Below are 24,322 nucleotides of genomic sequence, written 5' to 3'. Positions count from 1 at the left end.
GCAGTTTGTGTGTTACGTCCGTCGTTAAATGAAGACCAAGGTGCATTCACGGGCCTGACCAGTCACACGCTCCCCACGGTAAGCATGGGGAGTTGGCTCAGGTCTAAACCCTGACTCCGCCAATCTCTCCGTTTGCCACCCCCCAAAAAATATGTTTTGGGGCTGCCTCTCGTGCTTGCTTTGTTGGTATAACTCCTCGTAACGTTGCCGTTCTGCTTTCGCTGCCTCCATCTCCTCCTTTGGACGGCGATACTCCCCGGCCCTTGTCCAGGGTCCAGTCCTCCTGACCACGCTGCTTGGTCCGTTGGTGTTGGTGTAACGGATGTGAAATGGCTAGCTAGTTAGCGGGTACGCGCTACTAGCGTTTCAATCAGTTACGTCACTTGCTCTGAAACCTACAAGTAGTGTTGCCCCTTGCTCTGCAAGGGCCGTGGCTTTTGTGGAGCGATGGGTAACGACGCTTCGTGGGTGACTGTTGTTGATGTGTGCAGAGGGTCCCTGGTTCGCGCCCGTGTCGGGGCGAGGGGACGGTTTTAAGTTATACCAACATTGATGCTGTTGACCCGGATCACTGGTTGCTGCGGAAAAGGAGGAGGTTGAAAGGGGGGTGAGTGTAACGGATGTGAAATGGCTAGCTAGTTAGCGGGTACGCGCTACTAGCGGTTCAATCAGTTACATCACTTGCTCTGAAACCTACAAGTAGTGTTGCCCCTTGCTCTGCAAGGGCCGCGGCTTTTGTGGAGCGATGGGTAACGACGCTTCGTGGGTGTCAGTTGTTGATGTGTGCAGAGGGTCCCTGGTTCGCGCCCGAGGTCGGGGCGAGGGGACATACTAAAGTTATACTGTTACATTGGGATCTTCTGTTACGTCCGTCGTTAAATGAAGGTCCAAGGTGCAGCGTGGTAGGTGTACATTTCCTTTCATTTTAAATATTCCACCAAAAAACAATAAACAACTCAACGAACGTAAAGCTAGGAGTGCAAACACATGCAAAATAAAAAGACAAGATTCCACAACAGAAAGTGGGAAAAAGGGCTGCCTAAGTATGATCCCCAATCAGAGACAACGATAGACAGCTGCCTCTGATTGGGAACCATACTTGGCCAACAAAGAAATATAAACATTGATTTCCCACCCTAGTCACACCCTGATCTACCAAATAGAGAAGTTAAAGGATCTCTAAGGTCAGGGCGTGACATTGTGTCTAGAGTGTCTCCCCCTTTGAAAAGGTGGATGACCGCGGCAGCTTTCCAATCTTTGGGCATCTCAGACGATACTAAAGAGTGGTTGAACAGGCTAGTAATAGGGGTTGCAACAATTTCGGCAGATAATTTTAGAAAGAGAGGGTCCAGATTGTCTAGCCCAGCTGATTTGTAGGGTTCCAGATTTTGCAGCTCTTTCAGAACATCAGCTATAAGGATTTGGGTGAAGGAGAAATGGGGGAGGCTTGGGCGAGTTGCTGTGTGGGGTGCAGGGCAGTTGACCGGGGTAGGGGTAGCCAGGTGGAAAGCATGGCCAGCCGTGAAAAAATACTTATTGAAATTCTCAATTATCGTGGATTTATCGGTGGTGACAGTGTTTCCTAGCCTCAGTGCAGTGGGCAGCTAGGAGGAGGTGCTCTTATTCTCCATGGACTTTACAGTGTCCCATAACTTTTTTTGGTTTGTGCTACAGGTTCCTAACTTCCCTGAAAAGTTGCATATCACCGAGGCTATTCGATGCTAATGCAGTACGCCACAGGATGTTTTTGTGCCGTCTAGAGACAGCAGGAGCGGTAGAGATACTCTCAGTGAACGGCTATGAAAAGCCAACTGACATTTACTCCTGAGGTGCTGACTTGTTGCACCCTCGACAACTACTGAGATTATTATTATTATTTGACCGTGCTGGTCATTTATGAACATTTGAACATCTTGGCCATGTTCTGTTATAATCTCCAACCGGCACAGCCAGAAGAGGACTGGGCACCCCTCATAGCCTGGTTCCTCTCTAGGTTTCTTCCTAGGTTTTGGCCTTTCTAGGGAGTTTTTCCTAGCCACCGTGCTTCTACACCTGCATTGCTTGCTGTTTGGGGTTTTAGGCTGGGTTTCTGTACAGAACTTTGATATATCAGCTGATGGAAGGCACTTTTAAAGAATAACCAGACATCCTCTACTGACGGGATGTTGTCAATATCCTTCCAGGATACCCGGGCCAGGTCGATTAGAAAGGCCTGCGCGCTGAAGTGTTTTAGGAGCGTTTGACAGTGATGGGGTGGTCGTTTGACCGCAGACCCATTACGGATGCAGGCAATGAGGCAGTGATTGCTGAGATCTTGGTTGAAGACAGCAGAGGTGTATTTGGAGGGCAAGTTGGTTAAGATGATATCTATGAGGGTGCCTGTGTTTACGGATTTGGGGTTGTACCTGGTAGGTTCCTTGATCATTTGTGTGAGATTGAGGGCATTAAGCTTAGATTTTAGGATGGCCGGGGTGTTAAGCATGTCCCAGTTTAGGTCACCTAGCAACACGAGCTCTGAAGATAGATGGGGGGCAATCAATTCACATATGGTGTCCAGGGCACAGCTGGGGGCAGAGGGTGGTCTATAGCAAGCGGCAACGGTGAGAGACTTGTTTCTGGAAAGGTGGATTTTTAGAAGTAGAAGCTCGAATTGTTTGGACACAGACCTGGAAAGTATGACAGAACTCTGCAGGCTATCTCTGCAGTAGATTGCCACTCCACCCCCTTTGGCAGTTCTATCATGTCGGAAAATATTAGTTAGGGATGGAAATTCAGGGTTTTTGGTGGTCTTCCTCAGCCATGATTCAGACACGGCTAGGACATCCGGGTTGGCAGAGTGTGCTAAGGCAGTGAATAAAACACAATTGGGGAGGAGGCTTCTAATGTTAACATGCATGAAACCAAGGCTTTTACGGTTACAGAAGTCAATAAATGAGAGCACCTGGGGAATGGAAGTGGGGCTAGGCACTGCTGGGCCTGGATTAACCTCGAAATCACCAGAGGAACAGAGGAGGAGTAGGATAAGGGTACGGCTAAAGGCTATAAGAACTGGTCGTCTAGTACGTTCAGAACAGAGAGTAAAAGGAGCAGGTTTCTGGGCGCGATAGAATAGATTCAAGGCATAATGTACAGACAAAGGTATGGTAGGATGTGAATACAGTGGAGGTAAACCTAGGCTATGAGCGACGATGAGAGAGATATTGTCTCTAGAAACATAATTTAAACCAGGTGATGTCACTGCATGTGTGGGAGGTGGAACTGAAGGGTTAGCAAAGGCTTATTGAGCAGGGCTAGAGGCTCTATAGTGAAATAAGACAATAATCACTAACCGGAAGAGCAATGGACAAGGCATATTGACATTAGGGAGAGGCATGCGTAGCCGAGTGATCATAAGTGTCCCGTGAGTAAAGCTGGCTGGAGACATGGCGATTCAGGCAGCTAGCCAGTTGAAGTCGGAAGTTGACACACCTTAGCCAAATACATTTAAACTCAGTTTTTCACAATTCCTGACATTTAATCCTAGTAAAAATCCTTTCTTAGGTCAGTTAGGATCAACAATTTATTTTAAGAAAGTGAAATGTCAGAATAATAGTAGAGAGAATTATTTATTTCAGCTTTTATTTCTTTCATAACATTCCCAGTGGGTCAGAAGTTTACATACACTCAATTAGTATTTGGTAGCATTGCCTTTAAATTGTTTAACTTGGGTCAAATGTTTTGGGAAGCCTTCCACAAGCTTCCCACAATAAGTTTCGTGAATTTTGGCCCATTCCTCCTGACAGAGCTGGTGTAACTGAGTCAGGTTTGTAGGCCTCCTTGCTCGCACACGATTTTTCAGTTATGCTCACAAATTTTCTATAGGATTGAGGTCAGGGCTTTGTGATGGCCACTCCAATACCTTGACTTTGTTGTCTTTAGACCATTTTGCAAAAACTTTGGAAGTATGCTTGGGGTCATTGTCCATTTGGAAGACCCATTTGCGACCAAGCTTTAACTTCCTGATGTCTTGAGATGTTGCTTCAATATATCCACATAATTTCCCTCTTCATGATGCCATCTATTTTGTGAAGTGCACCCGTCCCTCCTGCAGCAAAGCACCCCCACAACATGATGCTGCCACCCCCGTGCTTCACGGATGGGATGGTGTTCTTCGGCTTGCAAGCATCCCCCTTTTCCTCCAAACATAATGATGGTCATTATGGCCAAACAGTTCTATTTTTGTTTCATCAGACCAGAGGACATTTCTCCAAAATTTATGATCTTTGTCCCCATGTGCAGTTACAAACCATAGTCTGGCTTTTTTATGGCGGTTTTGGAGCAGTGGCTTCTTCCTTGCTGAGCGGCCTTTCAGGTTGTGTCGATATAGGGCTCGTTTTACTGTGGATATAGATACTTTTGTACCTGTTTCCTCCAGCATCTTCACAAGGTCCTTTGCTGTTGTTCTGGGATAGATTTGCACTTTTCGCACCAAAGTACATTCATCTCTAGTAGACAGAATGCATCTCCTTCCTGAGCGGTATGATGGCTGCGTGGTCCCATGGTGTTTATACTTGCATACTATTGTTTGTACAGATGAACGTGGTACCTTCAGGTGTTTGGAAATTGCTCCCAAGGATGAACCAGACTTGTGGAGGTCTACAATGTTTTTCTGAGGCCTTGTCTGATTTATTTTGATTTTACAATGATGTCAAGCAGAGGCACTGAGTTTGAAGGTAGGCCTTGAAATACATCCACAGGTACACCTCCAATTGACTCAAATTATGTCAATTAGCCTATCAGAAGCTTCTAAAGCCATGACATCATTTCCCAAGCTGTTTAAAGGCACAGTCAACTTAGTGTATGTAAACCTCTGACCCACTGGAATTGTGATACAGTGAATTATAAGTGAAATAATCTGTCTGTAAACAATTGTTGGAAAAATTACTTGTGTCATGCACAGAGTAGATGTCCTAAGCGACTTGCCAAAACTATAGTTTGTTAACAAGAAATGTGTGGAGTGGTTGAAAAACGAGTTTTAATGACTCCAACCTAAATGTATGTAAACTTCCGACTTTAACTGTATATTTGTGGTAGGGTGTGTTTGGTTGCAGACAATCACAGACAGACAGGTCAATACTCAATCCAAGGTACGTTATATAGCAGCGCACTGAACAGCCAACAATGAGCCTTTTCTATTGGGCGCCTTGGATTGAATCTCGGCCATAGACATAAAGGCGCTTTTCTCATGTTTTAAATTCCAACAACAGTTTTATTATTATTTGTTCTGGTAACGCATTTGCTCAATAACAGTATAGCAAGAGAATTCCAGTTGGATTCCAGAGTTGAGAGCCAACCATGCTATCCTCCAGTGATGTTACACCACCAAATAACTCTGGTTAGCCACCAACCGCTAACGCCAACGCACAGTATTTACACACACATACAGGCACGCAGACACACACACACAGCTCAGGCAGTCAATTCAAAAGGTGCAGATCAAATCAGTGGCAATCAAATATTTTAAGAGGAAACAAAAAATTAGATTTCTCTGTACTTGAGAATGTATCACATCAGAAAAGTGTGTACAGTTTCTCCTCCTTGGCTGACATACAGTAGACAACTTTTTATACTCTGGTCCAAACAACGAGCTGCCCCTTTTCCCAGACCTTTTCAGAGAAGGGATACAAAAAAAGGTCAAGTGTATCATATTCCAAACTGATTTGGTTCCATATACTTCGACCCTCAACCTATCGTCTTAGCCTCCAGGCTCAAGGGTGCGCTCGTTTCGGTTGAAATGTTCTTCCTACTCAAGTACATGTGACGTTTCCACAACGTTGCAGTGATGTCCAGTCTTAGCTGGGGGGGCTTACTGTAGTTAGCACAATGGCAAGTAGTCAGTTAGCTCTTCCAGTTCAGCCCCGGGGTCAGATATCTTCCTCACTGGCCGGGTGGGTGGAGTTTCCTCATCCCTTGCCCCTCCTCCAGTTTCTGTGAGCCAATCAAAAAGGGAGGAGGGTGGATCATCTAAAACCCTGCCCCCAGACGTCCGGATACCGAGTCAACCAAGAGCGCTGATTAGTGCACAGTCTGGCACAAGAGGGTTTGAGCGAGACTGTCCCCAATCACAGTCACCATCAGTCTCAGGTAAGCTGTCCACGTGTATAAAAACCCTGCAACAACAAAGGATAAGGACATTATATACACTGACAAGTGGCCACACTAAACAATGCACACCACAATGTTTTCATTGAAAATATATGGAAAAGTCAATTGTATAATGTACCGAATACAGTATTTCAGTATAAACGTATTTAACAACACTGCTCAATTGGTGGCCCAAGCATCCATCACGCACTTGATCCAATGATCTTCCAAGTGCTACGTTTGAGACTCCGGCTGGCCAGTCGCCGGTTGGGTGGTCGTGTCCCGCCCCATCTCCTTGATTGACATGTACATCTCCTCCTCAGGATCGTAGTAGTAGAACTTTCGCAGGTAGACTATGAGGGGCCTACAGGAAGAGACGGGGTACATTTTACACAAGCTCTTCCAATACAAAACTGTCTGCCTGTGTGTATTAATGGATAGAAAATATAACCATCCCAATACACACTATCAAAATCTTCCATTATGTCAATATCTTAAAACACTCCCACCATTGTACACAAATCCCAACATCTTGTGGAGCCATTTTGGCCTGCCTATGTGGTTATTTGTTGTGTTGATTATATTTAGTCTGTCTTTGGATGTTTCACTTATTTTGTACACTAGAGGGCACTATATGTCGCACTATATCCTGGGTCACTGGTCTATACAGGCAGGGCAGTGCATGTACATGGGCAGCCAGGAGCTCTTGGATGTGGTCTATATGTTGCGTTTCTATAATGTGGGCAGATCTATGTGTTGTGTTTGTACGTACGTGGGCAGCGGGAGCTCCTGGATATGGTCTATGCGGACCAGCTGGCGAATGCAGAAGCGACAGAGGTGCTGCAGGGACTTGACACTGCTGAAGCGGGACACTGGGTACAGTAGCTGGACCGGGGTCGGGGGGAGGCCTGTAGGAGGAACCATGGTCACACACACAAATTAATGTACATCATTGGCAGGAACACACATCATAAGCATACTAAATTCTACCCTAGATAGTGAACTACATCCTCCACCATAAATAAATACAACACTAATTGTGAAAATATAGTAAAGTCAAAACAAACCTAAGGCCTAATTAATTATGACAACCCAGTGCTAAATAGGTGTTAGTAATAGCAACTTTAAAACGGTGCTATATGTAACCTATGATTCAGATCCATAAACAGTGACAGAGCTGTCATTTAGCATTCTCCCACTCTGATTGGTAGGTTCTTACCTGGGACCCGTGAGCGCAGGAAGTAGAGGAATTTTCCATTCTTGGAGTGCATGATGGCCCGTTCGATAAACTCCACCACAGAATGACAGCGGTCCTCAAACTTTGGGTGACACCAGAGGCTGAAGGTTCCTGTGAAGAAAGAAAAAGACCAATCAATAAGACACGACATAAAATCATCCAACGGCAAGACACATCATGAACTATAAGCTATACAAATAATAAAGAGTTGCACACGCTATATGCACACTCTGTACACACTCTATACACACACACACACACTCTATATACACACACACACTCTATATACACACACACACACTCTATATACACACACATACACTCTATATACACACACATACACTCTATATACACACTCCCAGTAAATTATTGGGTAAATCACCGATGTTTCGGCATCACTGTGCCTTCTTCTGAAGCTTATAGTTTATTCGCCGTTAGTCAGCACCTCCACATAAAATAATTGTCTCTGGGTGTGCGACAGCTCATGTTTTTGACACGACATGAAACCATCCAATGGCAAGACACGACATGAAACCATCCAACGGCAAGACACGACATGAAACCATCCAACGGCAAGACACGACATGAAACCATCCAACGGCAAGACACGACATGAAACCATCCAACGGCAAGACACGACATGAAACCATCCAACGGCAAGACACGACATGAAACCATCCAACGGCAAGACACGACATGAAACCATCCAACGGCAAGACACGACATGAAACCATCCAACGGCAAGACACGACATGAAACCATCCAACGGCAAGACACGACATGAAACCATCCAACGGCAAGACACGACATGAAACCATCCAACGGCAAGACACGACATGAAACCATCCAACGGCAAGACACGACATGAAACCATCCAACGGCAAGACACGACATGAAACCATCCAACGGCAAGACACGACATGAAACCATCCAACGGCAAGACACGACATGAAACCATCCAACGGCAAGACACGACATGAAACCATCCAATGGCAAGACACGACATGAAACCATCCAATGGCAAGACACGACATGAAACCATCCAATGGCAAGACACGACATGAAACCATCCAATGGCAAGACACGACATGAAACAATCCAACGGCAAGACACGACATGAAACCATCCAACGTGTGTGTACATGGCTTACATCTTCAGTAAAGAGTGCTGCATGAGAGTGCACGTAGAGTAGGGGCGTGCAGAGTAGTCTGACAGAACAGGATCGTAACAGATATGGGCAATTGCTGACACCAACGCAATTTTATTTATTATCAGTGAACGGAACAAAAAAAACATTTTCGGGTGCCAGCGTGCATCTTTAAATAAAGTGTGAGGTGCTACGTGGTTTAAATAACTCAACTGGTTAGTTTGCCTGTCTGTAAAGAAATGGGCGGGTTCTACGTCAATCCTGCTTCTCTGACTGGATAGAGTGAAGCTGTATTTCTCCGTCCACCCGCTTCACTTCATAATTTCACCCGATCACTTCTCCCCGCATGTTTCAGTCTGACCATTTAGATTGCTACTGCCTCCTGTTAGATACTATGCACATTGCTAACAAGCGGGGCTAGGGCAGGGTGAATAGATGAACCGCCGATGCGCACTCTGAGTGACAGCAAACGTGTCTGGTCGCTGCACACAGAAACAGACAAGACACCCCTCCGCACGCTGCTCCTCATCAGCAGCTAGTTCGGTCTTTACACGTGCAGGGAGATGGGCATTTTTCCAAAATCTACTTAAGCATATTAAACACTTCCACGTTTTTCTGATCACGAGTATCCTCCAATTTGACTAGCAACTGTCAATTTACGGATACGATGACAGAGTATAGCCAGATTGGAACACCCCTAACGTAGAGTACCTATAGCGTGTGTGTATGTGCATGCCTGCTTGTGTGTGTAACTCACCTCTGTAGTGCTCCATGCGCGTGTGGTGTGTGACCCCCTGGGAGCGGAAGCTCAGGCTGAGGATGTAGCGGGGGTCAGAGCTGTCCCTCACCAGGAACGCCCCGTCTGGCTTGGCCTTCAGCTTCATCTCCGCATCCTCCCAGTTCATAGGACCCCAGTACCAGCCACACTATGATCACACAGATATATGAAATAGCACATATGGAATCATGTAGTAACCAAAAAAAAAAAGTGTTAAACAAATCAAAATATATTTGAGATTCTTCAAAGTAGCCACCATTTGCCTTGATGACAGCTTTGAACAATCTTGGCATTCTCTCAACCAGCTTCATGAGGTAGTCATCTGGAATGCATTTCAATTAACAGGTGTGCCTTCTTAAAAGTTAATTTGTGGAATTTCTATCCTTCTTAATGGGTTTGAGCCAATCAATTGTTTTGTGACAAGGTAGGGGTGGTATACAGAATATAGCCCTATTTGGTAAAAGACCAAGTCCATATTATGGCAAGAACAGCTCAAATAAGCAACGAGAAATGACAGTCCATCATTACTTTAAGACATGAAGGTCAGTCAATAAAGAACATTTCAAGAACTTTGAATGTTTCTTCAAGTGCAGTCGCATGAGGACCGCCACAGGAAAGGAAGACCCAGAGTTACCTCTGCTGCAGAGAATAAGTTCATTAGAGTTAACTGCACCTCAGATTGCAGCCCAAATAAATGCTTCAGAGGTCAAGTAACAGACACATCTCAACATCAACTGTTCAGAGGAGACTGTGTGAATCATGCCTTCATGGTCGAATTGTTGCAAAGAAACCACTACTAAAGGACACCAATAAGAAGAAGAGACTTGCTTGGGCCAATAAACACGAGCAATGGACATTAGACCAGTGGAAATCTGTCCTTTAGTCTGATGAGTTCAAAAATTAGATTTTTGGTTCCAACCGCCGTGTCTTTATGAGACGTAGAGTAGGTGAACAGATGATCTCCACATGTGTGGTTCCCACCGTGAAGCATGGAGAAGGTGTGATGGTGCTCTGCTGGTGACACAGTCTGTGATTTATTTAGAATTCAAGGCACGCTTAACCAGCATAGCTACCACAGCATTCTGCAGCAATATCCCATCTGGTTTGCGCTTAGTGGTACTATCATTTGTTTTTCAACAGGACAATGACCCAACACACCTCCAGGCTGTGTAAGGGCTATTTGACCAAGAAGGAGAGTGATGGAGTGCTGCATCAGATGACCTGGCCTCCATAATCACCCAACCTCAACCCAATTGAGATGGTTTGGGATGAGTTGGACCGCAGAGTGAAGGAAAAGCAGCCAACAAGTGCTCAGCATATGTGGGAACTCCTTCACGACTGTTGAAAAAGCATTCCTCGTGAAGCTGGTTGAGAGAATGCCAAGAGTGTGCAAAGCTGTCATCAAGGCAAAGGGTGGCTACTTTGAGGAATCTCAAATATATTTTGTTTGTTTAACACTTTTTGGGTTACTACAAGATTCCATATGTGATATTGAAAGTTTTCATAACAATCGGTAATTGGCATTTTTGGACGCCGATTATGGCCGATTACATTGCAATCCACGAGGAAACTGCGTGGCCGACTGACCACCTGTTACGCGAGTGCAGCAAGGAGCCAAGGTAAGTTGCTAGCTAGCATTAAACTTATCTTATAAAAAACAATCAATCTTCACATAATCACTAGTTAACTCACATGGTTGATGATATTACTAGGTTAACTAGCTTGTCCTGCGTTGCATATAATCAATGCGGTGGCTATTAATTCATCATCGAATCACAGCCTACTTTAACTTCGACAAACGGGTGATGATTTAACAAAAGCGCATTGCCGAAAAAAGCACAATCGTTGCACAAATGTACCTAACCATAAACATCAAGCCTTTCTTAAAATCAATACATAGAAGTATAGATTTTTAAACCAGCATATTTAGTTAAAGTAATTCATGTTATCAGGCAATATTAACTAGGAAAATTGTGTCATTTCTCTTGCGTTCATTGCAAGCAGTCAAGGTATATGCAACAGTTTGGGCCGCCTGGCTCGTTGCGAACTAATTTGCCAGAATTGTACATAATTATGACATAGCATTGAAGGTTGTGCAATGTAACAGCAATATTTTGACTTAGAGCTGCCACCCGTTCGATACAATACGGAACGGTTCCGTATTTCACTGAAGAATAAACGTTTTGTTTTCAAAATTATAGTTTTCCGTATTTTACCATATTAATGACCAAAGGCTCGTATTTCTGTGTGTTTATAATTAAGTCTATGATTTGATATTTGATAGAGCAGTCTGACTGAGCGGTGGTAGGCAGCAGTAGGCTCCTAAGCATTCATTCAAACTTTCGTGCGTTTGCCAGCAGCTCTTAGCAATGTTTGAAGCACAGCACTGTTTATGACTTCAAGCCTATCAACTCCTGAGATTAGGCTGGCAATACTATAGTGCCTACTAGAACATCCAATATTCAAAGGTATAGAGAGAAATAGTCAACGCGGCATAATTCCTTTAATAACTACAACCTAAAACTTCTTAACTGGGAATATTGAAACACCAGCTTTCATATGTTTGAGCAAGGAACTTAAACGTTAGATTTTTTACATGGCACATATTGCACTTCTACTTTCTTCTCCAACACTGTGTTTTTGCATTATTTAAACCAAATTGAGCATGTTTCATTATTTATTTGAGAGTAAATAGATTTTATTTATGTATTATATTAAGTTAAAATAAATGTGTTCATTGTTCATTCAGTATTGTTGTAATTGTCATTATTACAAATATATATATAAAAATAAGCCGATTAATCGGTACCGCCTTTTTTTGGTCCTCCAATAATAGGCATCAGTGTTGAAAAATCATAATCGGTCGACCTCTAGTCTCAACCTAGCTCTGTGTCTATACTCAGTCTTAGTAAGTAAGGGTAGTAAGTTTAAAACATTTTTTTATTTATCCGTTATTTTACCAGGTAAGTTGACTGAGAACACGTTCTCCTTTACAGCAACGACCTGGGGAATAGTTACAGGGGAGAGGAGAGGGATGAATGAGCCAATTGTAAACTGGGGATTATTAGGTGACCGTGATGGTTTGAGGCCCAGATTGGGAATTTAGCCAGGACACCGGGGTTAACACCCCTACTCTTACAAGTTGGTGGTCTGTTGATATCCCTCTAGTGGTGTGGGGGCTGTGCTTTGTCAAAGTGGGTGGGGTTATATCCTGCCTGGTTGACCCTGTCCGGGGGTATCGTCGGACGGGGCCAGTGTCCCGACCCCTGTCTCAGCCTCCATTATCTATGCTGCAATAGTCTATGTGCCGGGGGGCTAAGGTCAGTCTGTCCTATCTGCTGAACTTTACCTGTCTTATCTGGTATCTGGTAATTCTACAATTTCCTCTGAATGCTCGGCTATGAAAAGCCAACTGACATTTACTCCTGAGGTGCTGACCTGTTGCACCCTCTACAACCACTGTGATTATTATTTTACCCTGTTGGTCATCTATGAACATTTGAACATCTTGAGGAATGATCTGGCCTTAATGGCCACGTACTCTTATAATCTCAACCCGGCACAGCCAGAAGAGGACTTGGCCACCCCTCAGAACCTGGTTCCTCTCTAGGTTTCTTCCTAGGTTCCTGCCTTTCTAGGGAGTTTTTCCTAGCCACCGTGCTTCTACATCTGCATTGCTTTCTGTTTGGGGTTTTAGGCTGGGTTTTTGCTGATGTAATAAGGGCTTAATAAATACAATTGATTTGTCTGAACCTAGCAGTGTCTGAACCTACTGTAGCACAGTGTCTGAACCTAGCACCGTGTCCAATGTTATCTCATTTTCCCCCCCAGTACTGAACACATTTTTAGGGCCTGCTGAGCGCAAACTTGTGAAAATTCTGTGCAACTGTGGTTATTTGATCCTAATGTAGGCCTATCAGAGTGGCCTGCCATAAAAAAACAATGGCGAAAATGCGTCCCATAACATTTTAACATGGAAATAGCTGTTCCATCATTCAGCCTACAGTAGTAGCCGATGTGTGGTGTTCAATGAAGACCTACATTCCATGTGACTTTTGGAAAAAATATGCAGGGCTTGACATTAACCTGTTTATCCACGTGTCCTTCAGATCAGGAGGTGACTGAAAATGTGTTATTTGATGCAAGAAACCACTTTACAAAATAAAAGTAATTATTCCCATACCATTATTACAGAGAATCAGACAAATGATGCTACCTTTTGCCTATTAGCTTAGCTTAATCAAGCCTGTCTCAAAATACAACACTGCCCCTTTAAGACAGAAATAAAATGTCTTTACCTGACTCTTTGTGCTATTGTAGGAAGCAACCACTCCCCCATTGCTGACTACCTATAAATGGGCAAATAACTCACTTACTAGCAAAGATTATGAACAAATGTGCACATCTATGTGCATATCTACTCACGACCACTCATTGTGTAAACACTGTCCCGTGCAAAGTGAATGACACAGATCCATATATGGCAAAGGTCTATTTGCACATTGGGATACTGCAGCTCTGATTGGTTTTGCCGGTGTGTAAAGTACAGGCTCAGTCGTGCCTGTCAATGCAATAGAATCCTACTCCGGTGTGTTCTGCCTACAAGAAAATCTCGTGCATAGTTAGTTTTGCATACTAAGTCTTGCATAGTTCATTTTCTTTCGCTATGTTGAATTGAAAGTGGTTAATATTGGCAATTCAAGTTCAATCTCGTGCTTCTCTGCGCGGGCTGATATTTCTTATGCGCGGCAGTCCCGGGGGAGCTGCGCGCCCCTACGCAGCTTAGAGGGAACATTGTCTGAACCTAGCACTGTGTCTGTAAGAATGTCAATGTGCCTATGTACACGTGACATGTCCTACTTTTTCCAGTTCTCGGAGGCTGGTGGCAAAGCTGCTGGCATCGGGGCGGCTCAGTGGGCACAGCAGTGGGCGCTGGTCCACCCGAGACGGGTTCTGAACGTCGCCAGGCAGCGGGATGGGCCGGGGGAGACCCCGCAGGAACGTATCTGAAACACAGGGCCACACACTCAGATCCAGGGTTCATCCTTCACTCTTACTGGTCGCTATGAGAATATTAGGTAAAAAAATATATATATGTTTTTTTAAAGGCATTAGAAACACATGGTATTTCCAGAAGTTGTTGCCAAATTAGCCATAAATTCACCCTGCTTAAAAGAAACATGAGCAAGTGTGTACCTCACTTGTCCTGACTATGTGACCTAACAAACTAAAGAACTGGAGCCTCCGTTATAGGTTAAAGTAGTGTGTGGAATGACACGTCTGTGATAATATAACGAATAAGTCTGTATCATGCATGTACTGGAGTAGCCTATAAGTTAATCTCTCTCTCAGGTACAGACGGTCATCAAATGGATACAGTCACTTCATCTGCCTCGGTCTCTGACAATCTCACCAGTCTGTCTAAATATAATCACCAAATCATTCAACCAGACACGTTTTAACATCATGCAAATTGACCAGGCTTAACTGGGCACAAGCATACGTTCCGTGTGCACAATGTGATATCTACGATTAAACTATAATTTCGCCATTTTCAGGAGATGGTCATCAATGCAATCCTTTTCCTGAAATGATGAGTATCATTATCTGCCTCTTTCTAAATCTCGTTCTTCATTAGGGATCCCCATGTTACTTTTCCTTCCCTGCTGCCTCTGATCCCACCACTTTGCCAAGGCCTTTCTTTGAGCCGACCCTATTAAAGCAAGAGAAATGGTCCTGTAAACCTGCAGGGGCTTATTCAGGGGGTTGCAATGTTTCACAATGTTCAAATACCAAAGTAGAAGGATATCTAATAGGGAAATGCGTCAGCTCTACCTACACACTATAATTTCTGATTATATAACGTAGCTCAGTAGATAATACAATACCAATGCTAGTAGTCTGTATTTGCATATGCAAATGGTTACAGAAGGAAGAAGAAACCCTGTCAGGGAAAGCAATAATATCCCAAACATGAACCTTACTGTAGCAGAATATCTGTTAACCAAACGTATTAAAGTGTCCAGAAACAATACTGGCTTTGCACCAACGCAATTACAACATACTTTACAACAATGTAAAAACAGCCTACCCACTGAAATTAGTTAGACATATCACAGTATAATAGAAATGTTTAAGAAGGGTACATAGTCTATGATTTTTCAATTCTCCAGCCTGTCTTTATGAGTCTCTCTCTGTGCCCCACTGGTAAGCCCCCTTGACCTCTCTTGCCCCGGCTTTGCTCTTACCATTGAGGCTGAAGCTATGCTGGATGAAGGCATGGGAGGGATGAACGCCACTCTCTAGGAAAGGCCCAGGCTGTGGCCCACCAAAGTCATCTGGAACAGAGCACAGGCTTTAAGAGGCCAGCCACCAACCTGAACTTTACGGAGATCAAAATGGCAATGTGGGCTTCCTCTCCCTCTGGCTTCCTTTCAAGTTGATCATACTGAACGTCACACTATAAGATAAAGGACTGGTGGCGGTCACATTGTACAGGAAGCACTTTGCCTCAAAAGAACCACAATGAATGTCGCACAACCAAACTGGGTACTGTTGGTGTCAGAAGTGGGATCCCGACACACAGTGATGTTTACAATCAAGCCACAGAGCGAAAGTGACACCAGGCAGAACATATGAAGAAAGCAGTGACAGATCACCAAGCTGGACAGACATTGACATAGCAAGGCATCGAGCAAATACCCATCTGTACCCTCATTCCCTTAGTCTCATTTGTCCTCCAAAATGTTGCTGGAGCTCCAGTATCGTCATCCTACATGATATGGGCAAAACCTCTATCACAACCTGGATGTTAAGCCCCTAATGATTGTCGTGTGTTGAGGAAGTGTGGCCGGAAGCCCAGGCAGAGGAACCAGAATGGCTTTAGTAGCTAGAGGCATAGGTATGAAGTAGGCTAATAGGAAAACGTGGGATCTTTAGTCGTACAAAAACGACTTGTACCTTAGCAACGCAAGCGCTCTCCGAACCGTTGTCTGATACTGACTGCATCGCGACTTGTGTGTATCTTCAGTCTGATGACGGTCTCAGCCTTGGCATCGACCACATTACTAATGCTAATTGGGTGCTAACCTACTAGAACACGGTCGAAAGAAAGAAACCCACACCTCGTCTGAGGCCAACACAGCCAACAGAAAGAGGAACAGAGAGAGGACTCCGTTGCAATACAGACAGGAACGCTAGGAGCAACACACACACACACACACACACACACACACACACACACACACACACACACACACACACACACACACACACAGAGAGACAAACAGACAGACAGACAACTGAGTGCTTCTTAAAACAAATTCAGTTCTGCAATTCTGACCCTGTACCATAAGTCACAAGGCCTAATGCATTTGAAGTCACAGAAAACCAACGAGTCATTGTTGTACTGCAAACCCAAGTGGCACCGAACCATACATGTTTTAGTGTCTGTCCTATCACGTATATTCCTATTGAGTTTCTGAAATTGGTTTACACAGTGAACCGTTACAAACATGCCAACTATAAAACATTGAGGCAGCAACTACTGCTACTGAGATTGGAGAAACTACCCATGCTTAACTCCTGACCACCTTTTCTAACCCGCCTAGATATTTTAATATTTATTATAAACGCCTGTCCCTTACACAAATCCTCAATGTACTTTTGTATTTGCATCAATGTTTTTGTGGAAAAACGAGAAAAGCCCAGGAAAAAAAAGAAAGTGAAAAAGGGGCAGCCCAGCAGCAGAGTAGCACATGGAGAAGAAGAGGGTGACGGGACAGAAGAAACGCCAAGGAAATGTAAGTAAGAAAGGGAGGAAAGTACCCAGCAGACTGAGGCTTCGTCTGGGCGGAGGCGGAGGTGTCGGGGGGTGCAGAGAGTTCACCCCTCTACGAGAAACATCCACGTCTACCAGGGACACAGTCTCACCTGGAAGGAGAGATCCAGGGACAGAAGATGAGAAACAGAGAGAGAAAAAAGATGAAGAGATATAGGATCTAGGTACATAAGTGTACATGCGTATGTGAGTCGCACACACTCTCCCGAGCACAAGCAACCCATTACCAACCCATATACGTCGACATAAAGCTTACGCCACAGTCAGAAATAGAAGCGCACAAACACTCAAGTACACACAATTACCGGTGAAGGCAGGACCGAAGGCCAACGGAGAGAAGGCACTTTGGGGCCTGGAGAGCTGGAGTTTGCTGTGGAGAGAGAGACAGACAGAGGGTCAAACATAAGAGAAGCCCGTATATAGTCCTAAGCACCAGTATTATCCACTAGACTTCAATCCCACAACATTCATTTTGAACCATCTCTCTCAGCCTCATGTCTTTTTAACCCTTCTACTGTATGAAACCAGTGGCCTATTTCTCAAGGGTACACCGTGTCTCAACACCAAGGACTGAGATCCATCTCTGGGATGTGGTGGGTCAGACGCTTACCTCTGGCTGGTGGGCCTGACCAGTCAGGATCTACCGGACTGCCCTCGAATCGGCTTGTTTCGTTTTTAAGCAGAGCCACCCACACTGACCCTGTGAAGTCAGCAGCCAGCGATGCAAAATGATCATTGAGGGTCTTGAGGGTGTTGTCTATTCCAACAGACTTGATTGGTTAAAAATGAAGTCAGTTGTGCCTGCTTGATGGTTTTGCATTTCAGTTGTCATTATTTGAGCATCAGTTTATTTAAACAGCAGTTGCATAAAAAAAGAATAGCCTATTTTCTGAAGCAAGAAGACATCGTTAAGATTTACGCTATTAAACTGATACAAAGAAGGACAACGAGCTCCTCTGATTACACGGTCCTTCGTTGATTGGAGCATTTCTGTGCTGTAACTTCTTGTTTGGATTGTCATCCTTAGCTTAACTCTTCCCCCTAAAAAACACAGCACCACTCCACAGTTTTTCACATTTGGGGATTTTTTAGGAAGCTTCTGGAAGGCCTGGCTGGGTGATAGCTGTGCCTTGCTGACTGCCAGATTCCTTTGCTCTGTGCAGCGGGGGCCAGCTTTTGTGTGTGTGTGTGTGTGTGTGTGTGTGTGTGTGTGTGTGTGTGTGTGTGTGTGTGTGTGTGTGTGTGTGTGTGTGTGTGTGTGTGTGTGTGTGTGTGTGTGTGAGAGAGAGAGAGAGAGAGACAGTGCTAGTGGGGAAAACCCAGCATGCCGCATGAGCTAAGCCTGATGCACAGCAGGGTAAACAGCAGCTGATATTCACCCCCCGCCACCTACAAACTCCTTCCCACAATCCTACCTCCCTCCCCACACCCTTTCCCCTGGCTTAAAAGAGGAGCCATGTTTGCCGAGAGCAGGGAAAGAGGAAACTGCCTGGAGTGGAACACTGGTTCCCCATCATGTTCAGTAACGGCACATCTCAGGTTTGTGCATACTGAATCAAAGGAAACATGAGAACACAGTAGAGACTACAGGAACTCGTGGGAGCCGTGCTCAGACAGACAGGCATGATGATGACTGGCTGGGTTAGATCAGGAACCGTGAACCTGGCCTAGATTTGACTACAGCAAGTCAGCCAGTGAGCGTCTGAAGGGTCAAATATGACGCCAGTTGTCCCAACAGTAAAAAAAAATAATTTAAAAAAGATATAAAAACATGACTGAAATTAGATAAGAACATTTCTCAAAGGACATGTTGAATGAATGCACATGCTGTACTGGCAGTTGGTCCAACATCCGCGGGCTGAGCTCGTTAAAACTAGCTCCAACTGTTTCCCCTGACTTTTGACAACATGAAGCAAAACAATGCACTGAGGGCATCTACAAAATGAAAAATGCTGTAATGCTAAACTACGTTCACGTCCTTGCTATGGCCAGCTGCTCCCTTTGCTTTCAAAAAGGTACAGCAACATACTGCATTCATGGAAAATTTGTTAGGCCAAATCTACATGGCGAATGGGGTGAACCACATGTCTAAAGGTGGCAACTGGCAACCAAATGGCCACAGTTATACTGTGATGGATTCCTGCTAAAGCTGTAGCCTATAAGCCAACACGGGCCACTCTCTAGATACATTAGGCCTAATCTTACCACGATCCCTCCGACACAAAGTCCTCCAACAGCATGAGGATGAAAACAAGGCATTAGCATGGCATGAGGGATGGTGTGGCAACGCCATAAGATGTCCCCAGAGGCTTCTGTTGATAACCAAACGGAGTGGGTAGCCTAGGCTACATTAAACAACGATGTGGTGAGGTAGCCTTTGCCTGCTGCTCCTGTCTGCTCCTGCTTTCAGCACACACAGTATAGAACCAGGATGGTGCCGAGGTATGCCAAATAATACCAGGCGGTGAAATGCAACACGCACTGTATTTTGGATGCCAGAATATCTCAGTAACTATGGAGTATGATGTCAAGGCTATATAATAGCAGGTGTTTACAGGTAACAGTCCTAAACTGCATTTATCTGTGAACAAACAACTATGGCAACATTGGTTGACATTTTGAATCTTCATTGATTTGGTAGTTTAGAACATGATAAAGCCATCATGCCTAAGGGAGATGAAGTTAGTAACCAAAGTTGAATTACTTGGAGTGATCACACTGCTGTACTGTAGCATATGGTCTACTCAATAGGCCCAAGTACCAGCATGTTTCTTTAAGAACATGATAAGGTAATCACTTTTCTTGTACTGTTTTCAGCGCTAATCATGAAACAGCTGGATGAGAGGAGTAACGTGATTCTGTTGACGAGGTGAGCTAAAAGCTCTCATATCGAAAATGTTTGTCTCTCACTGGGGAAATTGACTGCAGTTCCACTAACCACTAGTCTACCTTTAGTGCCTGTGGCATTATAATCATCCTTCATTTGGCTCCTAATAGCTTAACTTCTATAATAATAACTATACTACGCCCACATTGTTTGAGTGCCTCCAGCGCTACAATAATCCCCTGTAAAGCCACTAATAGCTTATAATGATAACTGTACTAGAGCAACACCAGCTGAGAGCGCAGAGCTGTCGCGCACCCTCAGCCTTACCACCCTGTCCTCTCCCAGTCCCCCCAGCTAGACCAACACTATTGGCCCAGTCAGAGACACAGGGCTGTCCCCTTCCCTTCCCTCTCCTTAACCTCACCTCCCTGTGTCCTGGTCTGTGCTGGTGGATCCAGAGCCCCACACATCCATCAGGCTGCCCCCGGAGGAGGTGGAGGAGGCCAGCGAGGGCCTCTTGTCCAGTAGGTGACTGGAGCCGCTGCTGCTCTTGGTCCGGAATAGTTTGCTCAGACGGATCTTCAGAGAGCCTTTCCTGGACTTCCCTCTGGTCGTCTTCTCGCCCCCTGCCGCCCCCTCTACTACTAAGGGTGAGGCAGCTCGCAACATCACCCCTAACTTCGGCGTGGTGGCCCTGCTTTGGGGCTGGGACTGGGAGAATTGGCTGGGAGGGTCCTGTGAAGGTAAGGTGCAAAATAGGGTGGCGGAGGCTTCTGCTGCCGGGTGCCCCGTGATGTTAGAGGAGGCCAGAGACAGGGACGATGTTAAGGCTGCAGCAGAGCCCAGGGCATCCAACGGGGAGGGACACACCTGGGGGTCACAGGCACAGGACTCCCCGGCAAGCCTGTGTACCTGTCTCATTAGCCCCGTGAGGGAACCGCTTGAGAAAGCCCCCCGCCCGCCCTGTCCCATGTCTGTCTCGCGCTCCTGCCCAGGGACACCACCTTTAAACTCCTCCCCGCTCATCCCCAGGTCCCCAACTTCCTCAGATTCCAGGCCCTCCAGCACCAGGAGGGCGTCACTGGTTTCACTCGGGTCCTCTCCGGGACCTATGCCCCCCGTTGCCGAAGCCAGGATGCTCTGACAGGAACAGCGAGGCATCTCTCCACCCTCCTTCAGCAGCATCTCTGAGCCTTGGCCCAGCTCCCCCAGCCTCCGGGCCAGGTTGAGCACCGTGTCGTCCAGGTGGTGGTAGTTCGTGTTCCCCGTCGAACAGGTCTTCTTGGGGTCCAGGATGCAGAAGCGGAGGGACTTGTCCAGGAGCGGAGGCCAGTCCATGGCATCAGTGACCAGGCGGTGCCGGTGGCAGAGCCCATCTCCCTCTCCAGCCAGGTCACCTGCATCTGCAACCACCTTGGACAGCTTCATAATGGGGTGCCACTGAATCCTCTGGTGTTGCACATCCATATTGTTGTCACTGGTCATCATGACACAGGCAGAACTGGCTTCCTGTTGATCAGCCTCACTTACCTGGAAGCCAGGAGGTTGCTTGAGGCCGCATTCCAAAATACCGTCGCTTGTCCTAAGGACGTTCTGAAACACCATGAGCTGAGCCCGCGAGCTTCTGCCCGCGCCATGAGGGAAATCGAAGCGCTGAGCCACTGCGAAGTCGGGAGGTTGAGGCGCATCAGAAACTATGGGTCGAGTCAGCATCAAGCGGCTGTCAAGGGCTCCCGTCCGGCTCTCGACCTGTGAACTATAGTGCGGGGAGGGATTGCTCGAAATCGCCGGGCCTGCTGTGGGGTTGTTCGGATCAAATTCAAACCCATTGTTGATATTGTTGCCATGATTACCCAAGACAGCTTTCCCGAATCCGGAAACCACTCCACCGCCCGACGTCAAATTATCCTCGTCCAATCGGTCATATTCAGCCGCAGAAACCAAGCGCATCAAGACAAAATCAGGAGACATATCTTGCGCGTTATTCATTATTACGCCTCAATTCCGTACAAGAGGCGCCGCGTACCGTCTCTGTTCTTACATAACATTAAGAAAAATAAATAGCACGGTTGCTAACTGCAAACACATAATTCTACCTAACGACAGCCATTTGAAGTTCCATATTCCTCGTGGAAAAAATCTGATAAATGTATGCGAATAAACAAAAACACATCTAAAACGTTCCGTCAGTATTGCTGACGCCGATTCCCTCTTCGTAGACAACATGGATGTAATGGGTGGCTCGCACACTAGGGCTCGCGGAGCGGCTGCGCAGAGGCGACATCAATAATCTACTTCTTCTGGTAATAAAGGAGGCCCATACCCATACAAAAACGAATCGCTTGGAGAGCGAAAAAAAACGAAAACTGCCACCTGCTGGAAAAATCTGACTTTGGGCCGATTTATGCCTCGAAACGAGTGATAACTGGGCCCAAAATATGTATTCTCCAGCAGGTGGCGTTTTATGTATTTTTTTGCTCACCATGAGTGATAACTGTTTTTTTGTATGGAGGTCAGCGAGTATCGAATTTGGTGAACCAAAAATGTAATGGCTTATTTGTTCGACTATGAGTTTCTTAATGAATACTTAGGTTGTTATGAGCGTACTGATTGATATAAGTAGGACATGTGACTTCCCGGCAACTTTGAGAAAAAAACACTTTATATATGAGTTGTGCCTCTTGTTCTCAAGCGTATCTGCCCTCTCATTGGCTAGAATAGTCCCACCTGAGCTTGCCTCCTCTGCCTTCCGTTTTTGAAGACATAACTTTCCATTGTTAGAGCGGACACTTGAGTATCTGGTCAATATAATAGATAACCTGTCTCTGCCCATGCCCTGAACGCTTCCTGAAGTGGAACGTTTCCGTCACACCTGGTTAGGGCGTTGTGCCAGTAACCGAAAGATTGCTGGATCGAATCCCCGAGCTGACAAGGTAAAAATCGGTCGTTCTGTCCCTGAACAAGGCAGTTCCGTCATTGTAAATAAGGATTGTTCTAAACTGACTCGCCTAGTTAAAGGTTACATATAAATAAAATAACCTCTTCCACTTCCTGCGCTTTCTTTGGAACAACGCACTATTTAAAGATTTTTACTTAGTGTGCTCTTTGACCCTGGTCCTCGAGCCTTTTAGGCGACTGTCCAACAACGTCATCAGTTGCTGCTCTGCTCAACCCTGATGTTATCGCTCTCTTCGGGTCAAGTATAAATTAACCACCCGGTTTATTATTACACTAGGTGCATTGTATCTTTCTTAGAAAATGTAGCCTCCACAATGAGTCGAGTTCTGCATTTCACCCGTTTATAAGGAGTCACATTTCAGGCTAAATCAGTATGGCAGGTTTACGAGATAGCACTGTACCATTTCAACATTTAAATTGAGTTGTGGGGAAATAAAACCAACACTTGCAGTTCAGTCAGCTAGGCACTAGAGGTGACCTGATACCTGATAATAGATTGTATATGGTAGTTGACAGTGTACTGCACTTCCATGTTTCTTTCCCTTTATCCTTAGGATTGGATCAAGTAATATCATAAATCTGTGTTTTGGGTTAACTTCTAACATAAAACAAAGCAGCAATTCCAAATTCTGTTCAGGTAAAATTTACTTTGTCTATGGTCCCTGTTCAGAGTAGTGCACGACATGGTGAATGAAGTGCCATTGGGGACAGCCCAAATTTTGCATTACTGTCACATGCAAACATGATCAACCTATCATGTCATTTCTGGAGGGACAAGATTATGGTTTGCTGACTTTGAACCATTATTAACCAAATCATTATTCTACACACACTCAATACAAGTGTAACAGTATAAATGTAGACCGTCCCCTCGGCGCGAACCAGGGACCCTCTGAACACATCAGTCACCCACGAAGCGTCGTTACCCATCGCTCCACAAAAGCCGCAGCCCTTGCAGAGCAAGGGGAACCACTACTTCAAGGTTTCAGAGCAAGTGACGTAACCGATTGAAAGGCTACTTGCGTGCACCACCGCTAACTAGCTAGCCATTTCACATCCGTTACACAAGGGTATAAGGTCAGCAGGCACAAGTGACAGCCATTTACAGAAGAACATTGAATGGAAAGGTTACAGCATTAAGTACAATATAGATTTTTATTAGTTTACTAGGTTGGATATGAAGAAAAAAGCAGGTTTTAATGTTCACAATTCTATATTCAAGTTGCAATTCTTATAACTTCAACACATGACATGATGTAAATAGCCAAGCTCATGAGGACAATGTCACACAATCCAAACTGGTGTGAGAACCAAAGTCACTGCAAAAAATATCCGATCTCAAATCAAATGGAAAATGGCTCATATCCAACGCTTATGTATTGGAGAAGGTAAACAGTACAAAACAGTGAAGA

General features: G+C 45.2%; 1 protein-coding gene across 4 annotated transcripts; it reads right to left on the bottom strand.

Moving 5' to 3' along the window:
* Positions 1–5,227: 5,227 nt before the first annotated feature.
* Positions 5,228–22,357, bottom strand: LOC129828982 (suppressor of cytokine signaling 7-like). 4 transcript variants are annotated; one of them, XM_055890348.1, is made up of 10 exons: positions 20,377–22,357; positions 17,431–17,495; positions 17,113–17,217; positions 15,534–15,623; positions 14,146–14,291; positions 9,265–9,433; positions 7,343–7,471; positions 6,896–7,031; positions 6,335–6,487; positions 5,228–6,149 (listed from the first exon to the last, which is right to left on the bottom strand). In XM_055890348.1, exons 1-9 carry the CDS (start codon positions 21,939–21,941, stop codon positions 6,358–6,360), a joined length of 2,535 nt encoding a protein of 844 aa, XP_055746323.1. In that variant the 5' UTR covers positions 21,942–22,357; the 3' UTR covers positions 5,228–6,149; positions 6,335–6,357. The 4 variants fall into 4 exon arrangements, with proteins under 4 accessions (XP_055746323.1, XP_055746332.1, XP_055746343.1 ...); XM_055890357.1 differs by lacking the exon at positions 15,534–15,623; XM_055890368.1 differs by lacking the exon at positions 17,113–17,217.
* Between the last annotated feature and the right edge of the window lie 1,965 nt (positions 22,358–24,322).

The sequence above is a fragment of the Salvelinus fontinalis genome, chromosome 2 (assembly GCF_029448725.1).
Source record: "Salvelinus fontinalis isolate EN_2023a chromosome 2, ASM2944872v1, whole genome shotgun sequence".
Lineage (NCBI taxonomy): Eukaryota > Metazoa > Chordata > Actinopteri > Salmoniformes > Salmonidae > Salvelinus > Salvelinus fontinalis.
The sequence above is the reverse complement of the archived record's forward strand: the minus strand, read 5'-3'. Positions and strand labels throughout refer to the sequence as shown.